The following is a 26,201-nucleotide window of genomic DNA, read 5'->3' as shown; positions in this document are numbered from 1 at the left end:
AACAGAAGTTGGTTAATTTTGAATAATTTTGTAACTTTCAGAGTTGAGATCAATAACTTAACAAGAACTCAAAACATAGATTTCAATTTGAAGGCTCCAACGTCTACCAATTTTCAGAAAACACTACCCAGTGACCCCACCAATCCCTGAAAACATAACTGAACACAGGCACTGAGGTTTCAGAGACTATAGGATTTCCCATACTATAGGGTCACATCCCATAAATTGGGCTTTTCCAAGTACAGTCCTAAGCACCTTCTCTTCTTTCAGGGGGGGGAATTCAGTTCTTACTTTATTTTTGAAAGTCATGGGTTACTGATTACAGGAGGCCCCTCATGGTGGAAGAAGTCCCATTCCCAACCCAGCCATTTATGAGAGAAAACATACTGGGGCCCAGAATGTGTGCCTGAAAAATGGCAACTCCTCAAGCCCCCAGGAGTCATGAAAGGCCTCAGCTAAGGAGTTCTGAATGAACCCAGAACTCTACATAGCAGGGTTTGGGACAGAGCAATGGCTCAGGAGTATAGCATGTACTTTGAATGCAAAAATAAAGCAAAACACCCCACCCCTCCAAAAAGTCCTTGGTTCAAACATTGGAATCTCCAGGTAAGGCTAGTTGAAGATTCCTGTCTAAAACCCTGGAGAGCTGCTGTCAGAACAGACCAAAGATAGTCAATGTGGTGGTTTCAAATGTTGTTGGCCTCACATATAACCAAGGGCTGATGGTGGTTAAGGTTCAACCATGCATGGTGGGCATGATATGGGCTACCCCAATGTAGAGCAAACTGATCTTGATGGGCCAGTGGTCTGACTCTGTGGATCCACATCTTTTCTGGGACCATGGCCTTGAAAGACGAACTCCTTTTGCATACTGCAAGGCATCTCCACGTATATACCGTATTTTTCCATCTATAAGACGCCCCCCATGTATAAGATGCTCCCTAATTTTTGACATTATTTTTTAGGGGGGAAACCTAGTCTTATACACAGAATAATACGGTATTTTTGCATGGGAGTGGTGCAATACTCACTACAAATCTACACCTGCGAAGGAAGATCCCTTTCAGATCAGAATGTCCCAGAGTTGGACGGCTCGAAGCATGTGAAGAGTTCCTCCCCCCCTTCCCTACCTTCAGGTAGAGAAAAAACATTTGAAATCCAGATATTACAGTGGCCTTCCTGCCCCTCCCCCCCAAAAAGAACTTATTAGGCATTCATTTCTCTTAATAGCTTAAATGGGTAGAACAAAACGGCGCATGAATCAGGCCGACTCTAAGCGACTAAATACATCGACAGGCTAACCATTCCAGCTCATTTGCATAATTATACTTTAGATACAATTTGCTTACTCCTCCACCTATAATCAACACTTGAGGAAATGCCAATTAAGCGCCATTGTTTCCCCAGCCGAGCACTACCGCTTCCATGCCACTGCCCCCATGTAATTACTAGATCGTCTTCTTCCCAATAATTCTCCTACGGGTGATCCCAGGGAAAGTGATCACATGTCCTATCACTGCATGAACAGGGCTGTGCCAAGGAGCACAACGACGAATTTTAATCCGTTGTTTGCAGGGCTGTCTTAAGCATATGCGGCGCCAGGGTGCAAAAATCCAGCCAGCGTCCCGTCCCCACCTGCCTTCTGGACGGAGCTTCTGCCGCCGGAGCTCAGTTGGATGCCAGGTGTGGGCAACAGGGAGGGGGTTACAAATCAAATAAAATGGCCAGGGACTCCGCCAAGCCAATTTCTCTGTCGCCTGCGTTGCCCTGCCTGCTCACATGTTATCCTCCGTCTCCAGCAAGCCACCTACAATTTGGGAGGCAGAGAAGGTGAAGGAAAAAAGTTAAGGCTGGCAGCCGCCGGGCACCCAACTGGCAATCCTCTGCAGCCAGCTCGTAAAAGCCTATCCGGGGACCTGGTGCGCCTGCTCGCTTTGGTGCCGCAGCACCTTAAGACTTTGACGATGACTCTGCCATCAAACGCTGGGCAGGAGGGCAGGGGGTTGGGGTGGAGAGCCACCCACAGCAGAGCCCGTTGCGGCGCTCCGACCGATGGGCGACCTCTTCCCTGGACTCAACTCTTGGGCCCCGGACTCTCAGCCTGGCGCCCCTGAGAGCCCGGCGCCCGGGTGCCCTGCTCCCCTAGCGCCTATAGGTAAGACGGCCCTGGTTGTTTGGAAGCTATTTGCCAGTGTTGTGACTCAGATGCAACTCAGATGCACAGTGTTGTGGCTATCTGCAACTTTCTGGCTGGATTCCCTGCTCACCCAAGAGAGCCAAGCAGGAGCAAAGAACCTGGTGTGGCTGCATGTACATTTGATCATCCAGATGTGGCAACATTGTGGTTGAGCTTTTAGGTAATAATCACCAGTAAGAGAATACCGAGAAAGTCCTGTGAAATTTTGGGATGCATACACGGCACAGCAGCGTAATCAATATTGCTCAGCAGAATTAACTGTATCAAAGGTCTGTTACAGGGGGTGAAAACTGTGCGCGTCAGATTAAAGCCTAGCAGAATCCAAGATTAATTGCTGCGGTAAGCGACACATTTTGCCTATGGTCTCAATTAACCTTGCAAAAACAATATTTTCTGAAGCAACCTGACTAATCTGAACACACTCCAGCAACGGTTTCACGAAAGCCAAAGATGAAAATCCTGTTGATTCGATTACTCCCTAAATTTGTCACGTAAGCAGGCTTTAATACGAATAAAAATAGGGTTTTTTTATTTTTAAGAAAGCTATCTGACTTTCAGAAGACATATGAAGAAAGCCCTGTGTAGGAAAGTGTTTAATGTTTGATGTTTGACTGTGCTTAATGTGTTTAATTTGTTGGAATCCACCCAGAGTGGCTGGGGCAAACCAGTCAGGTGGGTGGCATATAAATAATTTGTTGTTAGCCATTTCCCCCATATCAAACACTGCAGAGAATATAAATAGCCAATCTTGCAGGGCTGGAGAGGGGGAATCTGAAAACTGTCCTATAGCATTAGACTTCGACAGGTGAGTCGAGATTCTCAAGTAGGTTGTAGTGCTATTTCCACCGCCATTATGTTTACCTAGACTCAGGTCATAGGAAATGAAGCTTCTCCTCCTCCTTTCTCTCACTTTCTTAGCACCATGGGATAAACCAGGAAGGACATGTCTGAGCTTGCCCCAAGCTCAGAATGCATGCTTGAAGCTAACTTTCAGTATTTTGTACCCAAGGGTAATCTAAAGGTGTTCTCCACGCTGCTGCATGGAATAACACATGAATCAGACCTTTGGATTTTGTAAGTAAAGCATTTTAAACTTACTTAACATTGTGTGGACTGTTCACTGCCAGAGGTGGGGAGAGGGCAAGCACTGTAAGCAGACCAAATGGGATATGAAAAGGGGTCTGAAAGCCTATATTCCCATACTATACGACTGCTTAACTTTGCGACTGTTTTTAAACTTTGCTGGGGGCTCTCCCCTGCTAGAGAATATGCAAAGCCCAGCATTTTGAACCCAGGCGTCCAGCTGGTTCTTTTGTTAATTAACCCACACATATGTCAGACGGATCTCATTATTTTCCTCCAACACATCTCACAATACAAAACCACCCTGCAAAGCAGTTTTTGCTCATTACTAGCATTAACGGGAGCCACTTCGAGAGATTACAGTTGTGTGAAAAGGAGAATAAATAAAATGCAGTAAATAAAGCAAATTTAAATTTCAGATGCTATGATTGTGGGTACCCCTACAAATGAGGCCTCGCGGGGACCGCAGCTTGTCTCCATTTGTGGAAAACGCCTTGCACGGCAAATTCGTCTGCACTCCTTAGCACTTGAATGAGCAAACATTGTTGCAGCATTAAATATCCTCACTTAGGAACCAATAAAGAGTCTTGTGGGACTTTAAACATTAGCAAGTTTATTATGGCATAAGCTTCATGGACTAAAGTGAGCTTGAATCTGATGAAGTGGATTCCTGCCTGCAGAAGCTTGAGTCACAATAAATTGGTCCACAGGACTCTTTTTGATGCAATGATGAGCACAGCTACCCCTCTGGAACCTCAACAGATACAAGCAGTAGACTTGTAACAATGGACTGTACCACTTCAGGCTGCCAGCAGGAATTCTATGTTGCTCCATGAGAAACCTTCATGCAAATAAGGAGGGACATACATTCAGGAGGAAAGGAAAGGCTGGATCTTTCCTTCAATCATGCTAACTTTCTATGTGCAAGGGGGGGGTGTTTGTTTGGGGAAGCATTTATACTTCTAAGACGACACTTGCAATGTGCCAGGAAACAAAAGAAAAGGCTTTATTGCTGATTTCTGCTGTGGGTCTTACTTGCAAGTAAAGGTAAAGGTAAAGAGACCCCTGATCATTAGGTCCAGTCGTGACCGACTCTGGGGTTGCGGTGCTCATCTTGCTTTATTGGCTGAGGGAGCCAGGGTACAGCTTCCGGGTCATGTGGCCAGCATGACTAAGCCGCTTCTGGCGAACCAGAGCAGCACATGGAAATGCCGTTTACCTTCCCGCCGGAGCGGTACCTATTTATCTACTTGCACTTTGACGTGCTTTCGAATTGCTAGGTTGGCAGGAGCAGGGACCGAGCAACGGGAGCTCACCCCGTCGCGGGGATTCAAACCGCCGACCTTCTGATTGGCAAATCCTAGGCTCTGTGGTTTAACCCACAGTGCCACCCGTATCCCTACTTGCAAGTAGATTTGGTTATATCTGGATTTTATTCCTTTGAAGCATTAAGAGCACCTACACAAATGCACTGAAATGACCCAGTATGGATCACTGGCCATTAACCACGTCCAATTTCCTTGCCACCAGCTCTGTCAGAGCAAGCCTGGGCTGTCACCAGGCGAGAACAAGTGGCAAATGCTGCAATGCTTCATTCATATGGGCAGCAGTATGCTTGGAAATCTGACTGGCCTCTTTCAGAGCAAGTATGTAAGACAATCAAACCCAGTTTAGCACACGAGTTTTGACATATGAAATCATGCTCGATCAGCGAGAGTCGGAAAATAATGAAGGGGGACTGAGGGGGAGAGTACTGCTAAAAACCAGCATGGAACGGGGGGGGGGGGGGAATAATGCAGTCCAGTCGTGAACTAAAAGACAGGGAAGGTCTTGTCCGAAAGGGGAAGCAAGAAGAAAGTGTAACGAGATGAGAGGACTGTATAGACCTATAGTATCCCCAGAAAAACAGAAGTTTGTTTTGCTACATTTCTGCCTATAATGAGCTCCCAGCTCGTGGCTCTACAATTCTCCGTGCAACTTATCCATGCAGTTCAGACTTACAAAGTCAAGCACACAGGTAGTAGCCCACAGAGAAAAACATCTCTGCTCTTATCTAGAGATGTACCACTACCTGCTGGCAATGCAGAAGGCTTCTTACAGTGTTGCATCACAAATCATGTCCTCCTCACAGAGAGCACATGTTGCGGTGAGATCATCAGGACTGACCTTACTGCTTATGTGTGTGGGAGCGATTGAATCACCACAACAACCCGATTGGTGGTCCCTTGGTTTCTGGGGTAATTCTGATCATTGGGATTGTTCATGCATTAACTGAGGGACCCATATCTACTACTGCATGTTGCGCTGAGCTTCCTCTTTTCACCTCATGCATCGGATCACTCTCTCACCCTCCCTATATTTAGGGGACATTATGACCTTGCTAGGGACGCAGGTGGCGCTGTGGGTTAAACCACAGAGCCTAGGACTTGGTGATCAGAAGGTCGGCGGTTTGAATCCCCACAACGGGGTGAGCTCCCGTTGCTCGGTCCCTGCTCCTGCCAACCTAGCAGTTCGAAAGCACGTCAAAGTACAAGTAGATAAATAGGTACCGTTCTGGTGGGAAGGTAAATGATGTTTCCATGCACTGCTCTGGTTCACCAGAAGCGGCTTAGTCATGCTGGCCACATGACCCGGAAGCTGTACGTTGGCTCTCTCGGCCAATAAAGCGAATGCGTTCCACCAGGCCAGAGCCAGAGTTGAGAAGGCCCTGGCTCTAGTTGAGGCTAATCTAACTTCCTTAGGGCCCGGGACCTCTAGGGTTTTGCTATTTATGGACCTTAAGGTCCTCCGTGGGGCATACCAGGAGAGGTGGTCCCGTAGGTGCGAGGGTCCTAGCCCGTGAAGGACTTTAAAGGTCAAAACCAGCACCTTAAATCTGACCCTGTACTCACCGAGAGCCAGTGCAGCTGGAAAAGCACTGGGTGAATATGCTGCCATGGCAGAGACCCCATGAAGAGCCTCGCTGCAGCATTCTGCACCCGCTGGAGTTTCTGAGACAGCTTCAAGGGCAGCCCCGCATAGAGCAAATTACAGTAGTCAAGCCTGGAGGTGACACTGCATGGATCCCTAGCTAACAGGACCAGTGGTCAGGGAAGATGGGAGTTGTAGTCCCAAAACATCTGGAGGGCCGAGATTGTCTATGCCTGGTCTAGACCCTGCAGCCGTGTTAAAAGAGGTGCTCAACTGACCCAGAGGGGGAGAGTGGGACAAAGAGATGGCAGTCAGGCCCCAGAAAACAAGGAAATGAGGAAGGGAGAGGGGACGTGTGGTTATTATGGGCTACTCATGACCTGTGTGATATGAAAACTTGGCAGTGAGCACAGGCCATGCTTCCTCCGGCTGGCTCCAGCATGTCAACCACTCAGGGAGATCACATCCAGGGCTGCAAGCTGGGATCTCCTATATGTGTTCATGTGCTGTTCCCTGTGTCTAGGTCTCCTCTACAGGCGGAGAAGGAAATCATGTGGTTTGCATTTCGTGATGGACCAAACCCATCAGCTGTTCCCAAACCTGCTTGCTGATCAGAAGACAACTCCCGGTGAAATTACACACCATTCTGGATTTTGCGATGCAGTTTGAGCGTACGAGCGGCACACACAGCAACACATGTTTTACATTAAAATGCAGGTCTTGCGCAAACAACACATTAAGCTGCATTGACAAAATGTGTATACAAATCACCGTGTGGACTTCTATGCATCCGTTCAATGAAGCTGCACAAAATAAGATGGTATTACGCTGTTCAGTCCAGAATCCTGACAACTGAGATAACAAATACACCACTCTGAATTTTCCCCCACAATCTGCATATATCTACCTATACACAGAAATATATATTTAGAATAGACTAAAACACAAACAAAAGTCATAAAAGACCCAGCCTTGTTTGGAGAGCAAGACAGCATTGCTCTCATGTATCAATATCGAAATCTTCACTAAGGATAGTGTCAGGGAACTGCCATCCAAAGAACCGGAGGTGCAAAGGCTCATTGAGGTTGAGAGAGAAGTAGCAGCGGAAGAGGGAACCAGTAGAGGGCGAGCAAGAACTCCAAGGGAAAGTGAGTCGGAGGGATGGCTCAGAGACGCTTCCAGCGAAAACAGTGGGGAGGTCTCAGGACCTCCTATAGGGACACCCACTCCTCGCCGGAAACTGTCACGCCGAGAGTCCAGAAGACGTGTTTCCGTTAAAGAGCTTTTATGTTGGAAACGATTCCGAAAGCAACCACTTTCGGATTCTACTAGCGATTGACGCAGCCATGCTGGAGGGGCTCCGTCACAGGCAGAGGTTTGAAAACCTGATCAAACTCTGAGGGACTTGCATTTTACGCACAAGCAGCTCATCATCCCATGTCAGCAATCCGAAAGTCTCCGAAAGCCAGCTTGTGCAGGGAGAAGGCATCATGAGCAACCCAGCCGGAACTGGAGGAGCAGGAGCAGCTGGAGGGGGTCCAAGCCTGGAAGAAAGGTACAGGGCGTTGGAGATCCAGCTGGCGCTGCAAACGGCGAGGTTTGAGGAGAGGAGGGCTCAGGATGCAGAAAAGGGAAAGGAGAAAACCACCCCGCTCGCCAGAAAGGTGCCAGGATTGGTGCAGAAATTCGGGGGGGATCCCAGGAACTATCATGCCTTTAGAACAGAGATGCAATACGCTCTCAACCTGCAGTTTGATGACTTCCCCGACGAGGAATCGCGAGTGGCTTTTGTAATTGGCCATCTCGAATCGGGGGCGAAGGACTGGGTTAGACCCCTGATGGCAGCGAATAATGAGATCCTAAAGGACACGAGGAAGTTTTTTCGTGCCATGGACCTGATGTTTTCCAGCGACATTGAGCAGGGGGTGGTGCGAAGGCAGTTAATGGCTTGCCAGCAGGGAAGCCGATCTGTCCGTGAGTACTGGACTGAGTTTACTATGCTGATTCATAAATTGGGGTGGGACCTATCGGCGGAACCCATCCAGATGCTTTTCGAAGAGGGGCTTTCTTCGGCCGTCAAAGATGAACTTTCCCGGGGGCCCAGGGCGGAGTCTATGGATCAGCTGACCAAATCTGCGCTGTCCATAGGAGCGCGCCAGGAGGCGAGGGCTTTGGAAAAGCGGGAAGGGAAAGGAGACCGTTGGAGGGAGCTCCGCATTCCAGACATTCCAGAGCCACCTTTCCCGCCGGCAGAGCCGATGGAAGTTGGAACAGCGCGGGCGCGCGCAGTTTCAAATCCCAGTGAAGGGCGGAAGAAGGAGGGAAAGAGCGCCAAGAGATGTTATCTCTGCCAACAGCCAGGGCACTTTGCCAGAGTCTGCCCACAAAGAAAGGAATGGCAAGGGATGGCAGGAGCTGTTGGGGAAAAGGAAGAGGAAAGCAAGGAGCAAGTAAAAGCCAACGCCTGGCTGCCACCGTCGGGGCACAGCAGCCAGGCCAAAGAGCAGTGAAAGTGCCCACGCCGGAACCTCCCAGACCTGCTTTAGTGATAGAGGTGTTACTAGAACTGCCAAACGGACACCCACTAAAGATCAAGGCGCTTTTGGATTCAGGCAGCTCCTGTAATTTCATGAGTAAGGAGTTTGCAGCTGAGCACCAGATACAGACCATCCCTTTAAGTAACCCCTTGCAGGTGACTACGATTGACGGCAGAGAGCTGTTGGGGGGAGAAGTTAGCCAACAGACTGTCCCGATGATAATGAGGGTGGCAAGGCACACCGAACGGATAGCGTTTAATGTGGCCACCTTGGGAGGAGCTCCCATCATTTTGGGGATGAGCTGGCTGGCGCTACACGATCCGCTAGTGGGCTGGCATCAGAGGGTGGTCTCCTTTGGGTCAGCGCATTGCCTAGAACACTGCAAGGAGGGGAAGGTTCCGGGAGGAGCCAGAGTCACCCTAGCCGGGATGGAAGTAATGGACAAAGGGAAGGTGCCCCCGCAATACGCAGATCTGAGCAACGTATTCAGCGAAAGGGAAGCAGACAAACTGCCACCGCATAGACCCTTTGACTGTCAAATCAACCTACTCCCTGGGGCCCAACTCCCAGTGGGCAAGCTGTACGCCATGTCAGACAGGGAGATGCAGGAGCTGAGGGAGTTCATTGACAAAAACCTGAAGCGAGGTTTCATCAGAGTCCCGAGCGGTGGGGGGCAGCCCAGTGTTTTTTGTGGACAAAAAAAACACAGATAAGCCGAGACTTGTGTGTGACTTTAGGGCCCTGAATGCAGTGTCGGAACCCCTGGCTTTCCCTATGCCCCGAATTGATGACATTTTGACCAGGGTAAGGAAGGGAAAGATTTTTACAAAGCTGGACCTGCGGGGGGCGTACAATCTGATACGCATAAGGAAGGGGGATGAATGGAAGACCACCATGTTCACCCCTTTGGGAGCCTTTGAATACCTCGTTATGCCCTTCGGTCTACAAGGAGGCTCCGCGTGCTTTCAAGCTTTTATTAACCACGTTCTGGGACCTTTGCTCTACAAGAATTGTGTGGCCTTTTTAGACGACGTGTTGGTGTATTCGGAAGATGAGGAGCAGCATGTGAGGGACGTTCGAGAAGTGTTGGGCAGGCTGCAAGCCAACCAGCTGTGGGTGAAACTGGAGAAGTGCCAGTTTCATACCAAGGAGGTGGAATTCCTGGGGTACCGCTTGTCAGACAAGGGATTGGCCATGGATCCAGGCAAGGTCCAAGCGGTACTGGAATGGAAGACACCGAAGACCAAGAAGGATGTGCAAAGATTCTTGGGGTTTGGAAACTTTTATCGGAAGTTCATCAAGAACTTTGCCCACTTGACGGCGCCCATCACCGACTGCCTCAGCAGCAAGAAGAAATTTGTTTGGACGGCAGAGGCGGAGCGAGCATTTGAAGAACTGAAAAGGGCTTTCGCCTCGGAAGAACAACTTCTGCATGTGGATTTACGAAAACCCATGAGAGTGGAAACCGATGCATCCGACCGGGCGGTAGGGGCGGTACTTCTTCAACCGGGGAGGAGTACGTCGGAGTGGAGACCGTGTGCCTTCTTCTCGCGGAAGCTGAATAAATCCGAGAGGAACTACACGGTGTATGACAGGGAACTACTTGCCATTCACGAAGCGTTCCGGAGGTGGAGACATTTATTAATTGGGGCACAACACAAGGTGCAAGTGTGCACCGACCACAAGAATTTAGAGTATTGGAGAACAGCTCGAGTGCTCAACCAACGACAAGTGAGATGGGCACAGGAATTCTCCAAATTCCACTTTGAAATTTGTTATGTGCCAGGCCCAGAAAACGTCAGGGCGGACGCGCTCTCACGCAAACCAGAGTATTGGGAAGGGGAGGGGGCGATCGAAGAGAGACATGTCATCCCTGAGGACCGCTGGGTGTGTGGGGCGGCGCTGGTGGGGCAACGAGAACTGGTAGAGGAAACGGAAAATGATGAATATGCCCAGGATAAGCTCAGAGGTCTCAGGGGGGAGGGCGAGAGCCCCGGAGGTTTTGAGGAAAGAAATGGGGCATTGTATTACAAAGGGGCACTGTATATACCCGAAGGTGAATTGAGGGGGAGAGTACTCAAGCAGTTGCACGATAGCCCCACGGCGGGACATTTTGGGCAACACAAGACCATGTGGTTGGTTACCAGGGAATTTTGGTGGCCCAAGGTGAGGGAAGATGTAAGGGAGTATGTAAGAGGGTGTGACCAATGTCAGCGAGCCAAAGGGGAAAGAAGGGCGCCGGCAGGGTTATTAGAACCATTACCCACACCAGAACGGCCTTGGGAAGCGGTATCAATAGATTTTATGACGGATCTGCCGAAGTCCAAGGGGAAAACAGCCATCATGGTAGTAGTAGACCTGTTAACTAAGATGTGCCACTTTGTAGCATGCTCACATGCAGTCACAGCGGAAGAAACAGCGAAGTTGTTTGTAGAACACATCTTTAGGTTGCACGGGGCTCCCTTGAGGGTGATCTCAGACCGCGGCAAACAATTTACTTCCAGGTTCTGGAGGAAGCTCATGAGCTTGCTGCACGTGGAAGTCAATTTTTCAACTGCCCGGCACCCTGAAACCAACGGGCAGGCGGAAAGAGCAAATGGCATTCTTCAACAATATCTGAGGTGTTATGTCAATGACAGAGAGAACGATTGGGTCGAAAAGTTGGCGCTGGCAGAATTTGCCTACAATAATGCGGAGAATGTGTCCACAGGGATGAGCCCCTTTTTGGCTAATTACGGGTGTCACCCCAGGGCATTTCCAGGGGAAGGAGGGGAGAGATGGAGCGTCCCAGCGGCTGAACATTTTGTAGAAGAGATGGAGGCGATCCATCATCAGCTCCAGCTCAACTTAGAAAGGGCCAAGGCACAATATAAGAAGCAGGCAGACAAGAACAGAAGGGAAGGTGAAACCATAAGGGTGGGGGATCAAGTGTGGCTGTCAACCCAAGGGTTGCCGTTCAAAGGGGGTTGTAAGAAATTGAGGCCCAGAAGATTGGGACCCTTTGAGGTCATTCAGCAGGTCAACCCGGTGGCTTTCAAACTCCGGTTACCCAACCACATGAAATTGCACCCAGTGTTCCACAGGTCGTTACTGTCACCATACAGGGGGGGACGTGAAGGGGAGCACGTCAGGGGACCAGCCTTGGAAGAGAGGGAACGCCGCAACCATGTAGCGGAAATCCTCGATTCCAGGTGGAAGGGAAATCAGGTGGAGTATTTGGTGGCATGGGAAGGGGAACCGGAGTCAGAAAACACCTGGGTGATTGCAGAGGAAGTCAATGACGAGGTTTTAACAGAAACGTTCCACCAAAGATTCCCGAGGAAACCTCAGCCGGTAGCAAGGTTTAGGAGGGAGTATTTCGGCACCACCGACGAGGAAGAGGAACTGGAAGGGTTCGCGGAGTCGGAGTTGGAAGAGGGAGTGGACTCCGATGACGAAGAGTACCGAGAGACCAGGGACAGCAACAAGTGGAGGGAAGTGTTCGAGACTTCGGAAGATGAGGGAGGTTCTTTCAGGGGTTTTACCTCCTCACCGCCCGTAGGGGAGGAGACGGGAGGGGGTGAAGGGGGCCCTGGAGGGGAGGTGGATGTCAGGGAACTGCCATCCAAAGAACCGGAGGTGCAAAGGCTCATTGAGGTTGAGAGAGAAGTAGCAGCGGAAGAGGGAACCAGTAGAGGGCGAGCAAGAACTCCAAGGGAAAGTGAGTCGGAGGGATGGCTCAGAGACGCTTCCAGCGAAAACAGTGGGGAGGTCTCAGGACCTCCTATAGGGACACCCACTCCTCGCCGGAAACTGTCACGCCGAGAGTCCAGAAGACGTGTTTCCGTTAAAGAGCTTTTATGTTGGAAACGATTCCGAAAGCAACCACTTTCGGATTCTACTAGCGATTGACGCAGCCATGCTGGAGGGGCTCCGTCACAGGCAGAGGTTTGAAAACCTGATCAAACTCTGAGGGACTTGCATTTTACGCACAAGCAGCTCATCATCCCATGTCAGATAGCTTTGGTGGATGTGAAACAATTGGGGCTAAAGTACTGGCAATATGACTTAAATATTTTTTTTAAATAAAGAAAATCCTCCACAGACAATGTGCACATAAAAAGATCTTTTGTGCATAATAAATTAAACTAGAAATGCAAACATAAAATACATAAAGAAATATCGCTTATGAGTGAAACGTCAGGAGAACATTAATTACCATTAATGCTGCTATAAGGAGAAGCATTAGGCAAAAGAGATGCATAATTATCAACACCAGAAGCCGAAATATGTACAGACTTGGGTATGGAAAGCAAATTTTGCTGAAGAAAACTGCTTTTTTTACATTATCACGTCTAACAAGGCTGGCGTGGGGGGGGGGCACAGGTTCTCCATTCCTAAATTACTTTTTATTAAGTTGGCAAATCTGTTTCTTGGTTTTACCATTCTTCACTGCAGGTAAGACTTCGCACAACTGAATTTTCCTCCATACAAAAAATTAAAAAATCATTTGTGTACACTCCTAGGGTGCTGGCTATCTAAGAAGTTGATTACTGGACATTTTGTTATTTATGTGCAAGGAAGTTTGCATACTTGATATGGCAATGCAAGCCCCCACTTACTTTCTAGCTGTACCACACACAGGTTTCCCTCATCGGTAAGAACAAAGCTCCACCAATCTCTTTCTTCCAAAAAGACTTGTCAGTCCCACAGGATAAAGGTAAAGGTACCCCTGACTGTTAGGTTCAGTCGCAGACGACTCTGGGGTTGTGCGCTCATCTTGCTCCATAGGCTGAGGGAGCCAACGTTTGTCCACAGACAGCTTCCGGGTCATGTGTCTAGCATGACTAAGCCACTTCTGGTGAACCAGAGCAGCGCACGGAAATGCCGTTTACCTTCCCGCTGCAGTGGTACCTATTTATCTACTTGCAGTTTGACGTGGTTTTGAACTGCTAGTTTGGCCGGAGCTGGGACTGAGCAATGGGAGCTCACCCCATCGCGGGGATTTGAACTGCCAACCTACCGATCGGCAAGCCCTAGGCTCTGTGGTTTAGACCACAGTGCCACCTTCGTCCCACAGGACAGGCAGGAGCAAATAAGAAAATGGAAAAACACAAACACACACATCCCCCCCTCGCAAAAAATGAGGCTATTGCCTCAAATTTTCCTGCTCATTTGCATTCCCCCAAAAGGCAGAGAGGCTGTGCTAAGACAGCTTGCCTGTATACTTCAGGATCTACATGCCCTTGTTCAATTTTGGGTTGTACAAAGGGGGTCCCCTACATGGATATGTATGGCACAACCTTGATGGCAGAAAGTGAGGAGGAATTAAAGAACCTTTTAATGAGGGTGAAAGAGGAGAGCACAAAATATGGTCTGAAGCTCAACATCAAAAAAACGAAGATCATGGCCACTGGTCCCATCACCTCCTGGCAAATAGAAGGGGAAGAAATGGAGGCAGTGAGAGATTCTACTTTCTTGGGCTCCATGATCACTGCAGATGGTGACAGCAGCCACGAAATTAAAAGATGCCTGCTTCTTGGGAGAAAAGCAATGACAAACCTAGACAGGGTCTTAAAAAGCAGAGGCATCACCTTACCAACAAAGGTCCGTATAGTTAAAGCTATAGTTTTCCCAATTGTGATGCATGGAAGTGAGAGCTGGACCATAAAGAAGGCTGATTGCCGAAGAATTGGTGCTTTTGAATTATGGTGCTGGAGGAGACTCTTGAGAGTCCCATGGACTGCAAGAAGATCAAACCTCTCCATTCTGAAGGAAATCAGCCCTGAGTGCTCACTGGAAGGACAGATCCTGAAGCTGAGGCTCCAATACTTTGGCCACCTCATGAGAAGAGAAGACTCCCTGGAAAAGACTCTGATGTTGGGAAAGATGGAGGGCACAAGGAGAAGGAGACGACAGAGGATGAGATGGTTGGACAGTGTTCTCGAAGCTACGAACATGAGTCTGACCAAACTGCAGGAGACAGTGGAAGACAGAAGTGCCTGGCGTGCTTTGGTCCATGGGGTCACAAAGAGTCAGACACGACTAAACAACTAAACAACAACAACACAAAGGGGGTAGGTGAGGAAACATGAGGCGGGGTTGGATATACCAGGGGTTGGATGCAGGGGTTGGATATACCAGGGGTTGGATATACCAGGAAGCAACTTGGGTGTGTTTTCTTCTACTCAAAGCAGCTCAACGGCAAACCTAAGCACTGACGAGAGCCTTGAGGATCTCCAGGGAACTAAAACCAGACTTGCCAACAAATCATTAAAAAGCTACCAGTCCTCACATATTTGCAATAGCCACTTGTAGCCCAAGAGACAAGACGCAACTTTGTAAAGCTTTTCCACCTCACTTAACAGGCATCCAGGGGAGTGGCAAGAGGCCACAACGTTAGCAGTCAAATTAATTAGCAGTGTGTGATATCATAAGTACATTTGCCACAGTTTCCATAGGAAAACTTGGTGCATAAGCAAAGCAAAACCTTTGGACGAATTGCCAAATTATAATTCGACGAATTGCCGAAACCAACAATTGAGCAAATATGCTGTGGAAAGTTCCTAATTAAAGTTAATTAGGAACTTTAGGTCATGGTATTTATAGGAAACTGATACGCTGTCGTCTCAGCCCATTTTTGGTGTGCATCGGAAAAAAACGCACCCATGGTATTTGTGGCGGGAAATGTTCCCTTTAGGCTCCGCTGTTTCCAAATGCAGCGCTTTCCACTCTCAGAGTCTTTCCGTCCATGCTTTATTTCCATGCTACGCAATCACCTCCCAGTAGAACAATTAATGTTGCGTGCTAGGGTTTTTTTTTATCCTCTAAACTTGACCTGTTTTTCCACTATACCTTAGGGTGCAATCTTCCTTCTGTTACTCACATGAATGGACTATTCAGAGTCACAGAATTTCATCTCAAGTGTACTCGTTCTTGTCTCCATTTTTTTAAAAAAATAAAAATATACCAAATTGGATATGAAGTTGCTCCAGGACTCCCAATTCAGCCATTCCAAACATAAAGCATGATAACGAAGAAAGCCGCAGGTAGGGTTATGACCACAACTGTCTGAGGCAATCATTTCTTCCATTAGAGAAACAATCGCCAGTTTCAGTGACACTTCAAAGAGTGTCTGAGCCATACAGTTTCAAGTAGCCAAGTGCTCTACCTCTCTCTATATATATATTTTAAAAACCCAAAACAGGTATCCCAAACCAATTCTACACAGCACTGTACAGTGGTACATTGGGTTACAGACGCTTCAGGTTACAGACGCTTCAGGTTACAGCCTCCACTAACCCAGAAATAGTACCTCAGGTTAAAAATTTTGCTTCAGGATGAGAACAGAAATCGTGCAGCAGTGGCAGCAGGAGGCCCGATTAGCTAAAGTGGTGCTTCAGGTTAAGAACAGTTTCAGGTCAAGTACGGACCTCCGGAACGAATTAAGTACTTAACCTGAGATACCACTGTACTGGCAAAAATAGTGTGAATTGTGGTTCAACATTATAAAATTGGAGATTTAGCCTGATTAATCAACATTTCTTTCATCAACATAACCTTTTGCAGATTGCCATGAAAGTTGACATTTTTGACCCCTAATCATATGCCGTCAGTTTGCCATCACTTCCCAGCAATTGCAGAACAATCTATTATATTGTTCAAGGATAAAAAAGTAAGACTCCTTTAATAATACACTTCTTATTACAGCAAGAATCAGAAAGCACAATGGAATACGAGTTTCTATGGTTTCCTTACAGAAACATATGATTTCCAAACATAAGCCTCTTCTGCTACCTTAGGCAGGGTTTTGGTCCAAGGGAATGCAAGGCAAATTGCTTCACAAAGCCCAAGAGAGGACATCTAAGGCATTTATGCTATCCTGACCAGTTACTCCTAAATTATGAGCCCTCCAGCAAACAAAAGAAGTGACCAGTTTAGCACAGGGTCACTACACAAATTACAAAAGTGATATTTTTAAACGATAAAAATATTTCATTAATTAAAATTATTCATGGACTAGCAGGTACATTTCAGAGACATCTACAACACCTCACATCCTTAATCTGGCACACAGTTATTCATTTATACTGCAAATGAAACAAACTGGCTATGCTGAAATGCTTGCAATTCCAGTATCCCCCTCCCCAAAGTCCTTGTTCCATTGACAACCAAGGAAACATTTAAAATGTGCATTCTTAGCTATGTCAGCCTCCGCATTCGGCTGCAAGCTCCTAGGTTATCCTTATCAACCTATGTGGGGTTTGGCCGTGTGCATCTGAACACCAGTTGTGTGTTTGTGGGGTGGGGTGGGAGGTTACATTGTTGACTATATGCCCTGCATATGGGCTTTCTGAAAATATCTGGCTGCCTTCTTGTTTTACTGGACAATGGATATCTGCTCTGATCCAGCAAGCTCTTATTTGGCCTTGTGGCTTTCTGATAGACATGAACATTTTGATAACATATCCTCTATCATTTTGCAAAATTGAACAAGGATGACCAAATCAGTCAAAAGCGCTACTACTGCTGCCTGTTTGCTTTGCAAGCGGTAAAATATAGCCAACGCTCCTTTCATTGAATAGTCAAAGATTAGGAATACCCAAGTACTTTTAGAATCGGATGACACACAAGGTGCTGTCCTTTCATTTCTGGTTCATTTCTTTAAAATCAAGAAACTTGGAAATCACATAAAACTACCCATACCTTGATTTAATCAATAAATAAGCAGTCCAGAAAAAATAACAGCAAAAATGTATCAAAATCTGCAATCCAATTCAGCAAGTGATGCATGCCCACACATCTGTTCACAGATTTCCTTGTTAGGCTGGATAAAGTTGTGCCCCTGATTTGAAGAACCCAATGCCATCCCCATTTGCATGGCAAGATGTTCGTGTCGGGTGCAGGAGAAAATTTCTGGCCATCTTACACAACACTGAACTTAAGACACTGCATTATTTGGTCTAAATCCTTAACACATTTAAAAGAACACTACTGACCCTGTTGCTTCTTAGTCATTAAAAAAACCATTTGCTCATTTATAAATACAAGTAAATTTATACCGCCCTTCGATCACATTTCCAGGACAACCCACAAGAAATAATAATTCAAGTGTAAAAACAAAATTGTTACACCGCAACCAAAGCAACGACGGACAGCCATCTATACAGCACAAGCAACTCAGCCTCCAGACTTAGACTTAGACCAAAGCTATATTTACAATGAGTCAAAGCAAAACGGCAAAAAGTGTATTATTAGCAGCAGCTGGTGGAACACTGGATGGTCAGAGGTAGCCATGGAAGACTGCGAGAATGTTTGTAAGAATATAGTGGACTTTTGTACAAAGTACATTTATATCATGAAATGATGGGTTTCCTTTATACCTAGGCACTCCTGTCTCCACACACCTGGAGTTCATCGGTGCAGACAAGCAACCACTTACTAAGCATAAATTGCAGACCATAACTCGAGAGAGAGATAACAACAATCCTTTGGTGCCCTTGTCTGCTTTCCGTGCAATTTTGGTCCAGATTGTGATTTACTCTGTCCATGGGCTGCTGCCACAAACATAGCTGTACTCACAAGCCCATAAAACAAGACCAAGGTGTCTGGACCTTTGCAATCCAGTTATTTCCTTAGGGCTGACTCTGTCCGTGGCCACAGGCAAATCTACATTTGTTTCTAGCTTAACACAGCCATGGCCATCTACTCAAATGCAGCCACAGCCATCAGCTTACAGCAATCTAAGAAAAGCTGAGTAACAATGTCACTTGCCTACTCATCTGAAGCTCTTCTAAGGAGGCTCGGTGTAAACTCTGGCATCACAAAAGTCAGAGTTTGACGACTAAGGGCTAACTCATGCATGCATGCACATTGCTCAGTTCCTTATCAAGTGACAACCTGTGGCTGAGTGCATGAAGATCCTTCACCGAAAAGGTAAAGCTAAAAAGGTAAAGGACCCCTGGACAGTTAAGTCCAGTCAAAGGTGACTATGGGGTTGTGGTGCTCATCTCGCTTTCAGGCCAAGGGAGCCGGCATTTGTCCACAGATAGCTTCCTGTGTCATGTGGGCAGCAGGACTAAACCACTTATGGCGCAATGGAACACTGTGATGGAAACCAGAGCGCATGGAAATGGCGTTTACCTTCCCACCACAGCACTACCTATTTATCTACTTGCACTGGCGTGCTTTCGAACTGCTAGATTGGCAGGAGCTGGGACAGAGCAACAGGAGCTCACTCCGTCGCGGGGAATCGAACCGCCAACCTTCTGATCGGCAAATCCAAGAGGCTCAGTGGTTTAGACCACAGTGCCCCCAGCATCCGAGAAGGTAGGGTGTTTATGTACTGCAAAAGTTCCATCTATGCTGCTATGTGCATGTGTGAAATAAAAACACTGCCATCGTTATGATAAGGAATGTATCTATTCACTTTGAGATTGCATAAAGAATCTGCATATGTAACAGCATTCGAAACTGATCATCCAGCTATACCAGCCAAACTATTCCCAACATTAAATCCTTACCCTGACAAGTGTTGTTCTTCTCTTCGTAGCCCGCTTTACACATGCATTTCCCAATCGGCACCAGCCATTCCCCTTCGGCACTGCAGTGCATCCGTGGGGGTTCATCTGTCACAGAGTGGTTCACACACGACCCCAAGACTTCCAGAAGCTGAGAAGAATCCGCTCCGGTGATGGTGTCGGGGAAGATGGCCAAGTTCCGAACCACCACAGGGCACTTCTTATAGTACACCCTCACAGAGACCAGCGCAATGCAGGCGCCCACATCTTGGAAAGCAAGATAAAATCCCTTTTTGGTCAGCGGCCCGACATCTCTCACCTCTGTGTTCAGCTTCATGACTCTATCTCCAAGGTCTAGCTCTGTGAAGCTCTCATCCGCCGCAATGGTATCAATCTTGATGTACTGGTTTTCTTTTACGTTCCTTCCGTCTTCGTCATCCGATTCAAAATAATACATATTAAAAGTCTCTTTGCAAGTCCCAAGTCCTCCAGGAAGGCTGTTGCAGTCCCTAAGGGTGAATTTCAGTTCAATGAAGATCCGAGAGGCTCCTTTGTTGGAGATCCAGCTTGTCAGAAGCCAGTTGTTCTGACTCTGTTCCATGACTCTGCACACTTGATATGTGTGGATCGGCGCATAATTCTCATCCACCTCGCCAATTTCTTCCCACTAAACGTTTTTGGGGGGGTGGAGGGAGGAGAGAAAAAGAAGAAAAATGAAAGCACACATTTAAAAAACAGATTGCAAATGTCTGTAATTCTAAGTTGATAACTGCGCTAGACCTCAGTAAGCAGAAGTGAAGTATGTTTGCAAAAGTTGGGCATCTGCCAGATATTCTAAAAGCTAAATTGGGAAGGTGGAGGGGGGAGAGGGAGAGAATGTGACCTGATTCTGCCAGTAAGAAGAATCCTGTTCTTTTGGGTAAATTCTGACCACCTCCCCCCTTTTGCACATGCTGACACACCATTACCACTGCTTCATACGGTCCAGAGCAGAGACGTAACATGAAAAGAGGTTCTACCACATTGCTCCGAGAATCCCTGGGAGCACACGCTTCAAATTAAGTTAGTAATTGCAGAGGGGATGAAAAGAGGAAATGCCCAGGTCATACACACAGAGGCAAACATGGAAAGCTGGGGAAATATGCTTCTTATCTTCTACAGCAACCAGGAACCAGTCACCTGGTCCAATTTTTCAAGTTGCCTATGGCAACGGGGCATCAAGTTTTCCACATGCCTGCCGGTAAGGTCTTCCTTTCCCAGTTACTGAAGTGTTAAACGTAGACCAAAAGCTGAACTACCCCATTACTGTTCAATTAATACATTATACGTTCTAGCTTGACGCTCCCTTGACAATGGGGAAGAAATTGTTTATTGTGGCGTGTTAAACTCATAAGGAAGCAAACAGCCTCTGCCGTGTGTCCAACGATGTTCTCATAAAAGCTCCACTAAGGAAGAATCACATTGTTTGCTGACTGGTTTCTCTTATGCCGCACTACTTAGCCGCAAATATTCCTTCCATCCTCATGTTGCGTACTTCTACTTTGGTACTTGGCGCTTATGTCTATTAGTTCACAGTAGCGATCCATCAAAAGCACACACGTTACGAATGGGTAACAAATGGTTCCTCCTCTTACAATGATCTATGTCACAAAGGAGCCCACAAACAGAACTTTGTAGGGCCAGAAGCTCCTGGGTGACTTTTAGCTATCAGTTCTCAAAGCCGTGTTATAGGAAAATCCTTAGCCTCACTTAGATTATCAAACAAAGACACCAGCCAGCAATATAGGAGCAAAACAGCAGCCAGTAGGTCTGGTCTTTATTTTAAAGGACTGTTGCCCACCACATGGGAGAAGCAAGAAGAAGCTCAGAACAAAGGATGGCTCCCACTTTTATCACTTTTACAAAGATACCCACAACACCCCTAAAATTGCATCATGCATACATCACAATAATAATAATTTATTATTTGTACCCCGCCCATCTGGCTGGGTTTCCCCAGCCACTCTGGGCAGCTTCCAACAAAGATGAAAGATACACTAAAATACATCAGGTTTGCCACCATCCTTCCCTTGACCTCCACCTCACACCCATCAAGTAAGACAAATATATATATATATATTTATAAGTTCCTGGTTTGTCCTGACCAAGAACCTAATCCATGCCTGATGGTTTGCTATTGTCCACAGGATGACTACCTGTCTGGCACCCATTTGCAAGGGTTCCAGTGATGATCTCTTATGCAAAAGGTTGCTGTCTACCTGATCCCAGGTTTCAGGGATTATGGCTGCCTTTTACCAGTTCCCCAAGTCCCCCCTTCGGTAGCCATCTTTTCCCTGAGCAGAGCAGTGTTGGAAATTATGTGGTGCAGTGTGTGATGTGGTGTTTTGAGAAGACATTGTGTGTGAGCATTATAAAAATTCCTGTAACAGCCACTGGAGAAGAGTCTCCCACCTGCCTTCTCTGCAGTCTGAACAACTGCTCACTCATCGCACTACCTGTCTCCTTCTGGCCAAGAGATATTTGCTACAGCTGTTGTGCTCCTCTCTGCCGCGGCCAGAAGTGGCCAGATGTTGCCAGAGGCTGAGCAGGCAAGAGGTTGCGATCCAACAGAAAGCTACTCTCCGCATCTGCTTGAAGCAGCTGTGGAAACGGCTACAGACATTGTGAGGACTCATTTACAGCCTCCTGAACACCAGTCAGCCCAGCAAGCAATTTATTTCTGCAAGGAATGCATGCGGATATGGGGGCCTGATCTAAAGGAATACAGTGGTACCTCGGGTTAAGTACTTAATTCGTTCTGGAGGTCCGTTCTTAATCTGAAACTGTTCTTAACCTGAAGCACCACTTTAGCTAATGGGGACTCCTGCTGCTGCCACACGATTTCTGTTCTCATCCTGAAGCAAAGTTCTTCAACCAAGGTACTATTTCTGGATTAGCGGAGTCTGTAACCTGAAGCATATGTAACCCAAGGTACCACTGTAATGAAATTATTGCTATTGTTATGGAGTAGGACATCCATATTTTCATCGGAGAAATGTTGGAGAGTATGTTCTCTGTTCTTTTGGGAAAGCAGGGAAACCTGCTGACAAATATTCAGCCAGCGATGGCCAAACTTTGCCCTCCAGCTGTTTTGGGACTACAACTCCCATCATCCCTTGCTAACAGAACCAGTGGTCAGTAAGGGTAGTCAAAATTTATTACTCTTGGGTATCTCAGCTGTGGTCTTGAAAAGGGATTACACACAAATGCTGAATATACACCAAGAATCTTCCCCCAAACTTTCCTGAAAAACATGCTTCAGCTTATTGTCAGTTAGTTTCTCATATTGCCTGGGAGAGACAAAAAAAAAATGGGGGGGGGGGAGTTTAGTTGCAGGCCCATTAAGGGAAAATGCTGTGACAAAACACTGTTCTATTCTTAACCTGAAACCTTTCTTAACCTGAGGTACCACTTTAGCTAAAGGGGCCTCCCACTGCTGCTGCACTGCTGCCAGGTGATTTTTGTTCTCATCCTGAGGTAAAGTTCTTAACCCGAGGTACTACTTCCAGGTTAGCAGAGTCTGTAACCCGACTGAGTCTGTGTTCAGGATGGAAAGATGGAAGCTGCAAGGTCTGAAGAGCCAAAGCTTCCTCACCCCTGGAATAGATGGACCCTTGGTCTGGCTAGCCCAGGCATACCCCATCTCAGCCCTCCAGATGTTTTGGGACTACATCTCGTCCTGTTAGCTAGGGATGATGGGAGTTGTAGTCCCAAAACATCTGGAGGGCCGAGTTTGGGGTTGCCTGAGCTAACAGGACTCTTCTTAAAAAGCTGGAGGGGGAGGAGAACATGGGTCTCAAATTTTCAGATCTGCCTAGCAACAACATATAAAGGGGAGCAGAGGTCTTGCCACCAGCCATTTTGAACAGAATATTCAGCAGAGATGAAAAGAACTGCCCCTTCCTCTCCCGTCTGGCATTGCTGCAAAGTTACTTGAGAAGGAAATGAGATGAAAAAGCTGCTGCTGCTGCTACTACTGTTGCTAGTGAGTGAAGGCTGTTTATCTCTGCAAACCCACAAGGGAGATCGTCAAGATCTTATCCAGGCACCCTGACCTTTCCCTATTATTGTACCTGGATTCCTATCTCAGTGCAGGACAGCAACTTCCTTTTTTTTTTTTATAAAAATTTTTATTAAGATTTTTTACAGATACATATTTAACAAACAAAATAGGTTTCATAACATCTTTTCATTCTATTGCGGACTCCCTCACGTCTCCCGCTTCCACTTTCATCATTAAAAACGAATTTTTCCAAGCAAATTATCATCTTGTTTATACTCTTAAGTGCAATATTTAGGTTAAACTCAAATAAAAAATTATAATTTAATGGTAGACAGTTATTTCTGCTCTGGCTTCCTTGTTAGGGTTCAACCAAATTACAGTACTTTTGTAAATAAATCTTAAATTTCTTCCAGTCTTCTTCAACCCTCTCCTCTCCCAGGTCGCGGATTCTGCCAGTCATCTCAGCCAGTTGCATATAGTCCATCAGCTGCATCTGCCATTCTTCCAGTGTTGGTAGATCTTGGGTTTTCCAGCTCTTAGCAATAAGTATCCTTGCCGCCGTTGTAGCGTACATAAAAAATGTTCTATCCTTCTTTAACACGTTCTGGCCGACCATGCCCAGAAGGAAGGCCTCTGGTTTCTTGGTGAAGGTATACTTAAATACCTTTTTTAACTCATTATATATCATTTCCCAAAAGGCCTTCACTTTAGGGCAGGTCCACCAGAGGTGAAAGAATGTTCCTTCATTTTCCTTACATTTCCAACATTTGTTATCAGACGAATGGTATATTTTAGCCAATTTCACTGGGGTCATGTACCATCTATATATCATTTTCATTACATTTTCCTTCAGAGCATTACATGCTGTGAAGTTCAGCCCGGTAGTCCATAACCTTTCCCAGTCCTCAAACATAATGTTGTGCCCAATATCCTGGGCCCACTTTATCATAGCCGATTTAACCAATTCGTCTTGTGTGTTCCATTTCAGCAGCAAGTTATACATTTTTGAAAGTACCTTGGTCTTAGGTTCTAGCAGTTCTGTCTCCAGTTTCGATTTCTCCACCTGGAATCCTAACTTTTTATCAATCTTAAACACTTCCTTAATCTGAGCATAGTGTAACCAGTCTCGCACTTTATCTTTCATTTTCTCTAAACTCTGCAGTTTCCAATTGTCTCCATCCCTTTCTAGTATTTCCCAATATTTTGGCCAATTGGCCTCCATATTGAGTCTTTTTCGGGCCTTGGCCTCCAAAGGTGACAGCCACCTCGGTGTTTTGTTTTCTAATAAGTCTTTGTATCTTGTCCAGACATTAAATATTGCTTTTCTGACAATATGGTTCTTAAAGACCTTGTTGATCTTAACCTTGTCGTACCATAAATATGCATGCCATCCAAATGCATTGTTAAAACCTTCCAAATCCAGCACATCCGTGTCCTCCAGAAGTAGCCAGTCTTTTAGCCAGCAGAAAGCTGCGGCTTCATAGTACAACTTTAAGTCTGGCAGGGCAAAGCCCCCTCTTTCTTTTGCGTCCGTTAATATCTTAAACTTAATTCTGGGCTTTTTGCCCTGCCAGACAAATTTGGAGATATCTTTCTGCCACTTCCGGAAGCACTCCGTTTTATCTACAATCTGCAATGTCTGAAACAAAAATAACATTTTTGGCAATACATTCATCTTAATAGCAGCTATTCGACCTAACAATGAAAGTTTCAATTTTGACCAGCTATCCAAGTCTCTCTTAATTTCAGACCAACATTTTTCATAATTATCTTTAAACAGACTCAAATTCTTTGCTGTTATGTTTACCCCTAGGTATTTAACTTTCTTAACCACAGTTAACTCTGTCTCTCTCTGAAACCGTTCCGACTCAATATCTGTCAAGTTTTTTCCCAACACCTTGGTTTTTTGCTTATTTAGTTTAAATCCCGCCACCCGACCAAAATCCTGGATTAGTTGTAGTACTCTTTTCGTACTAGATTCTGGCTCCTGTAATGTCAGAACTAAGTCATCTGCAAACGCTTTAAGTTTGTATTGTTTCGCTCCGACCTGTATCCCTTCCACCAACCTGTCCCCTCTAATCGTGTTCAAGAGCACCTCCAGGACCAGCAACTTCCAGTCCACCTCCCACCACCAAGCCATTCGTATCTGCAGCACAAACAAGGCTACAGCTACCTCCCTTGATTTCTATTACTACCCACCCACTGCAAAAGGTTTAACATGCCAAACATCACCTCGCTTTAAATGAAATAAAAGAGAAGGAATCACCAGCCATTGAATGGATTAAACGGCTATGAAACTTTTCAATGTAATAACATTGCTGCTATACTGGTTTTAGATTGTATTTTTGTTTCAGTGATATATCATTCGTTTGTTTTGGGACTGTACACTGCTTAGAGGTTTTTTAAATACTAAACAGCATATGAATGCTCTTAAATGAAATGAAATCACTACTCAGGCTAAAAATCTCTCTCGTTCAGCATCCTGATTCCATTTCCAACACTTGCCTGTCAAAGGCTTCCAGAAAAAATCCACTAGCAGGCCTTGAAGGCAGCAGCCCTGTTTTTATCACCTGGTTGGCTTCCATCTGTCCTACGAGACAATGGAGTGCTCCTCCGGGGGTGAAGTCAAACCAAAATGATCTTCCCAGAATGCAAGCTTGGGCAGTGTGTATGGAGCTCCTGGCTGCCCAGACAACAAGACTCCCCTCTTGGCCTCACTGAACTGGTCCAAAAGAAAACAGAGCAATACGTTTGGCACCAGCTTTGACCAAGCTGCAGGAGTTACCAGAAAGACCAGCTGTGGAGGAAGCCTGTTATATACTGAGTTGAATAGGATCCAAAATGCAGCAGTCTGATTGGCCCTAGAACAATAGGACCCAGAATGCAGCAGTCTGATTGGTCCACAGGAGCCACCCAATCCAGCTCCAGGTAGA

The 26,201-nt window shown here is 46.4% G+C and overlaps 1 protein-coding gene across 9 annotated transcripts in view; it reads right to left on the bottom strand.

Annotated features, from left to right (window-relative positions):
* Positions 1 to 26,201, bottom strand: part of EPHA5 (EPH receptor A5) — a gene marked incomplete at its 5' end in the record, with an annotated part of 261,432 nt that overhangs the window by 184,311 nt on the left and 50,920 nt on the right. For all 9 annotated transcript variants that reach the window (XM_081883879.1, XM_081883880.1, XM_081883884.1 and 6 more), the window contains one exon: positions 19,230 to 19,893. In XM_081883879.1, coding sequence (XP_081740005.1) covers positions 19,230 to 19,893 — 664 coding nt within the window. The remainder of the gene's footprint in view (positions 1 to 19,229; positions 19,894 to 26,201) is intronic.

Source organism: Podarcis melisellensis (genome assembly GCF_964234715.1).
Source record: "Podarcis melisellensis genome assembly, chromosome: 13".
In the NCBI taxonomy this organism is placed as follows: Eukaryota; Metazoa; Chordata; class Lepidosauria; order Squamata; family Lacertidae; genus Podarcis; species Podarcis melisellensis.
Note: the sequence above shows the minus strand (reverse complement) of the source record. Positions and strands in the feature narration are given on the sequence as shown.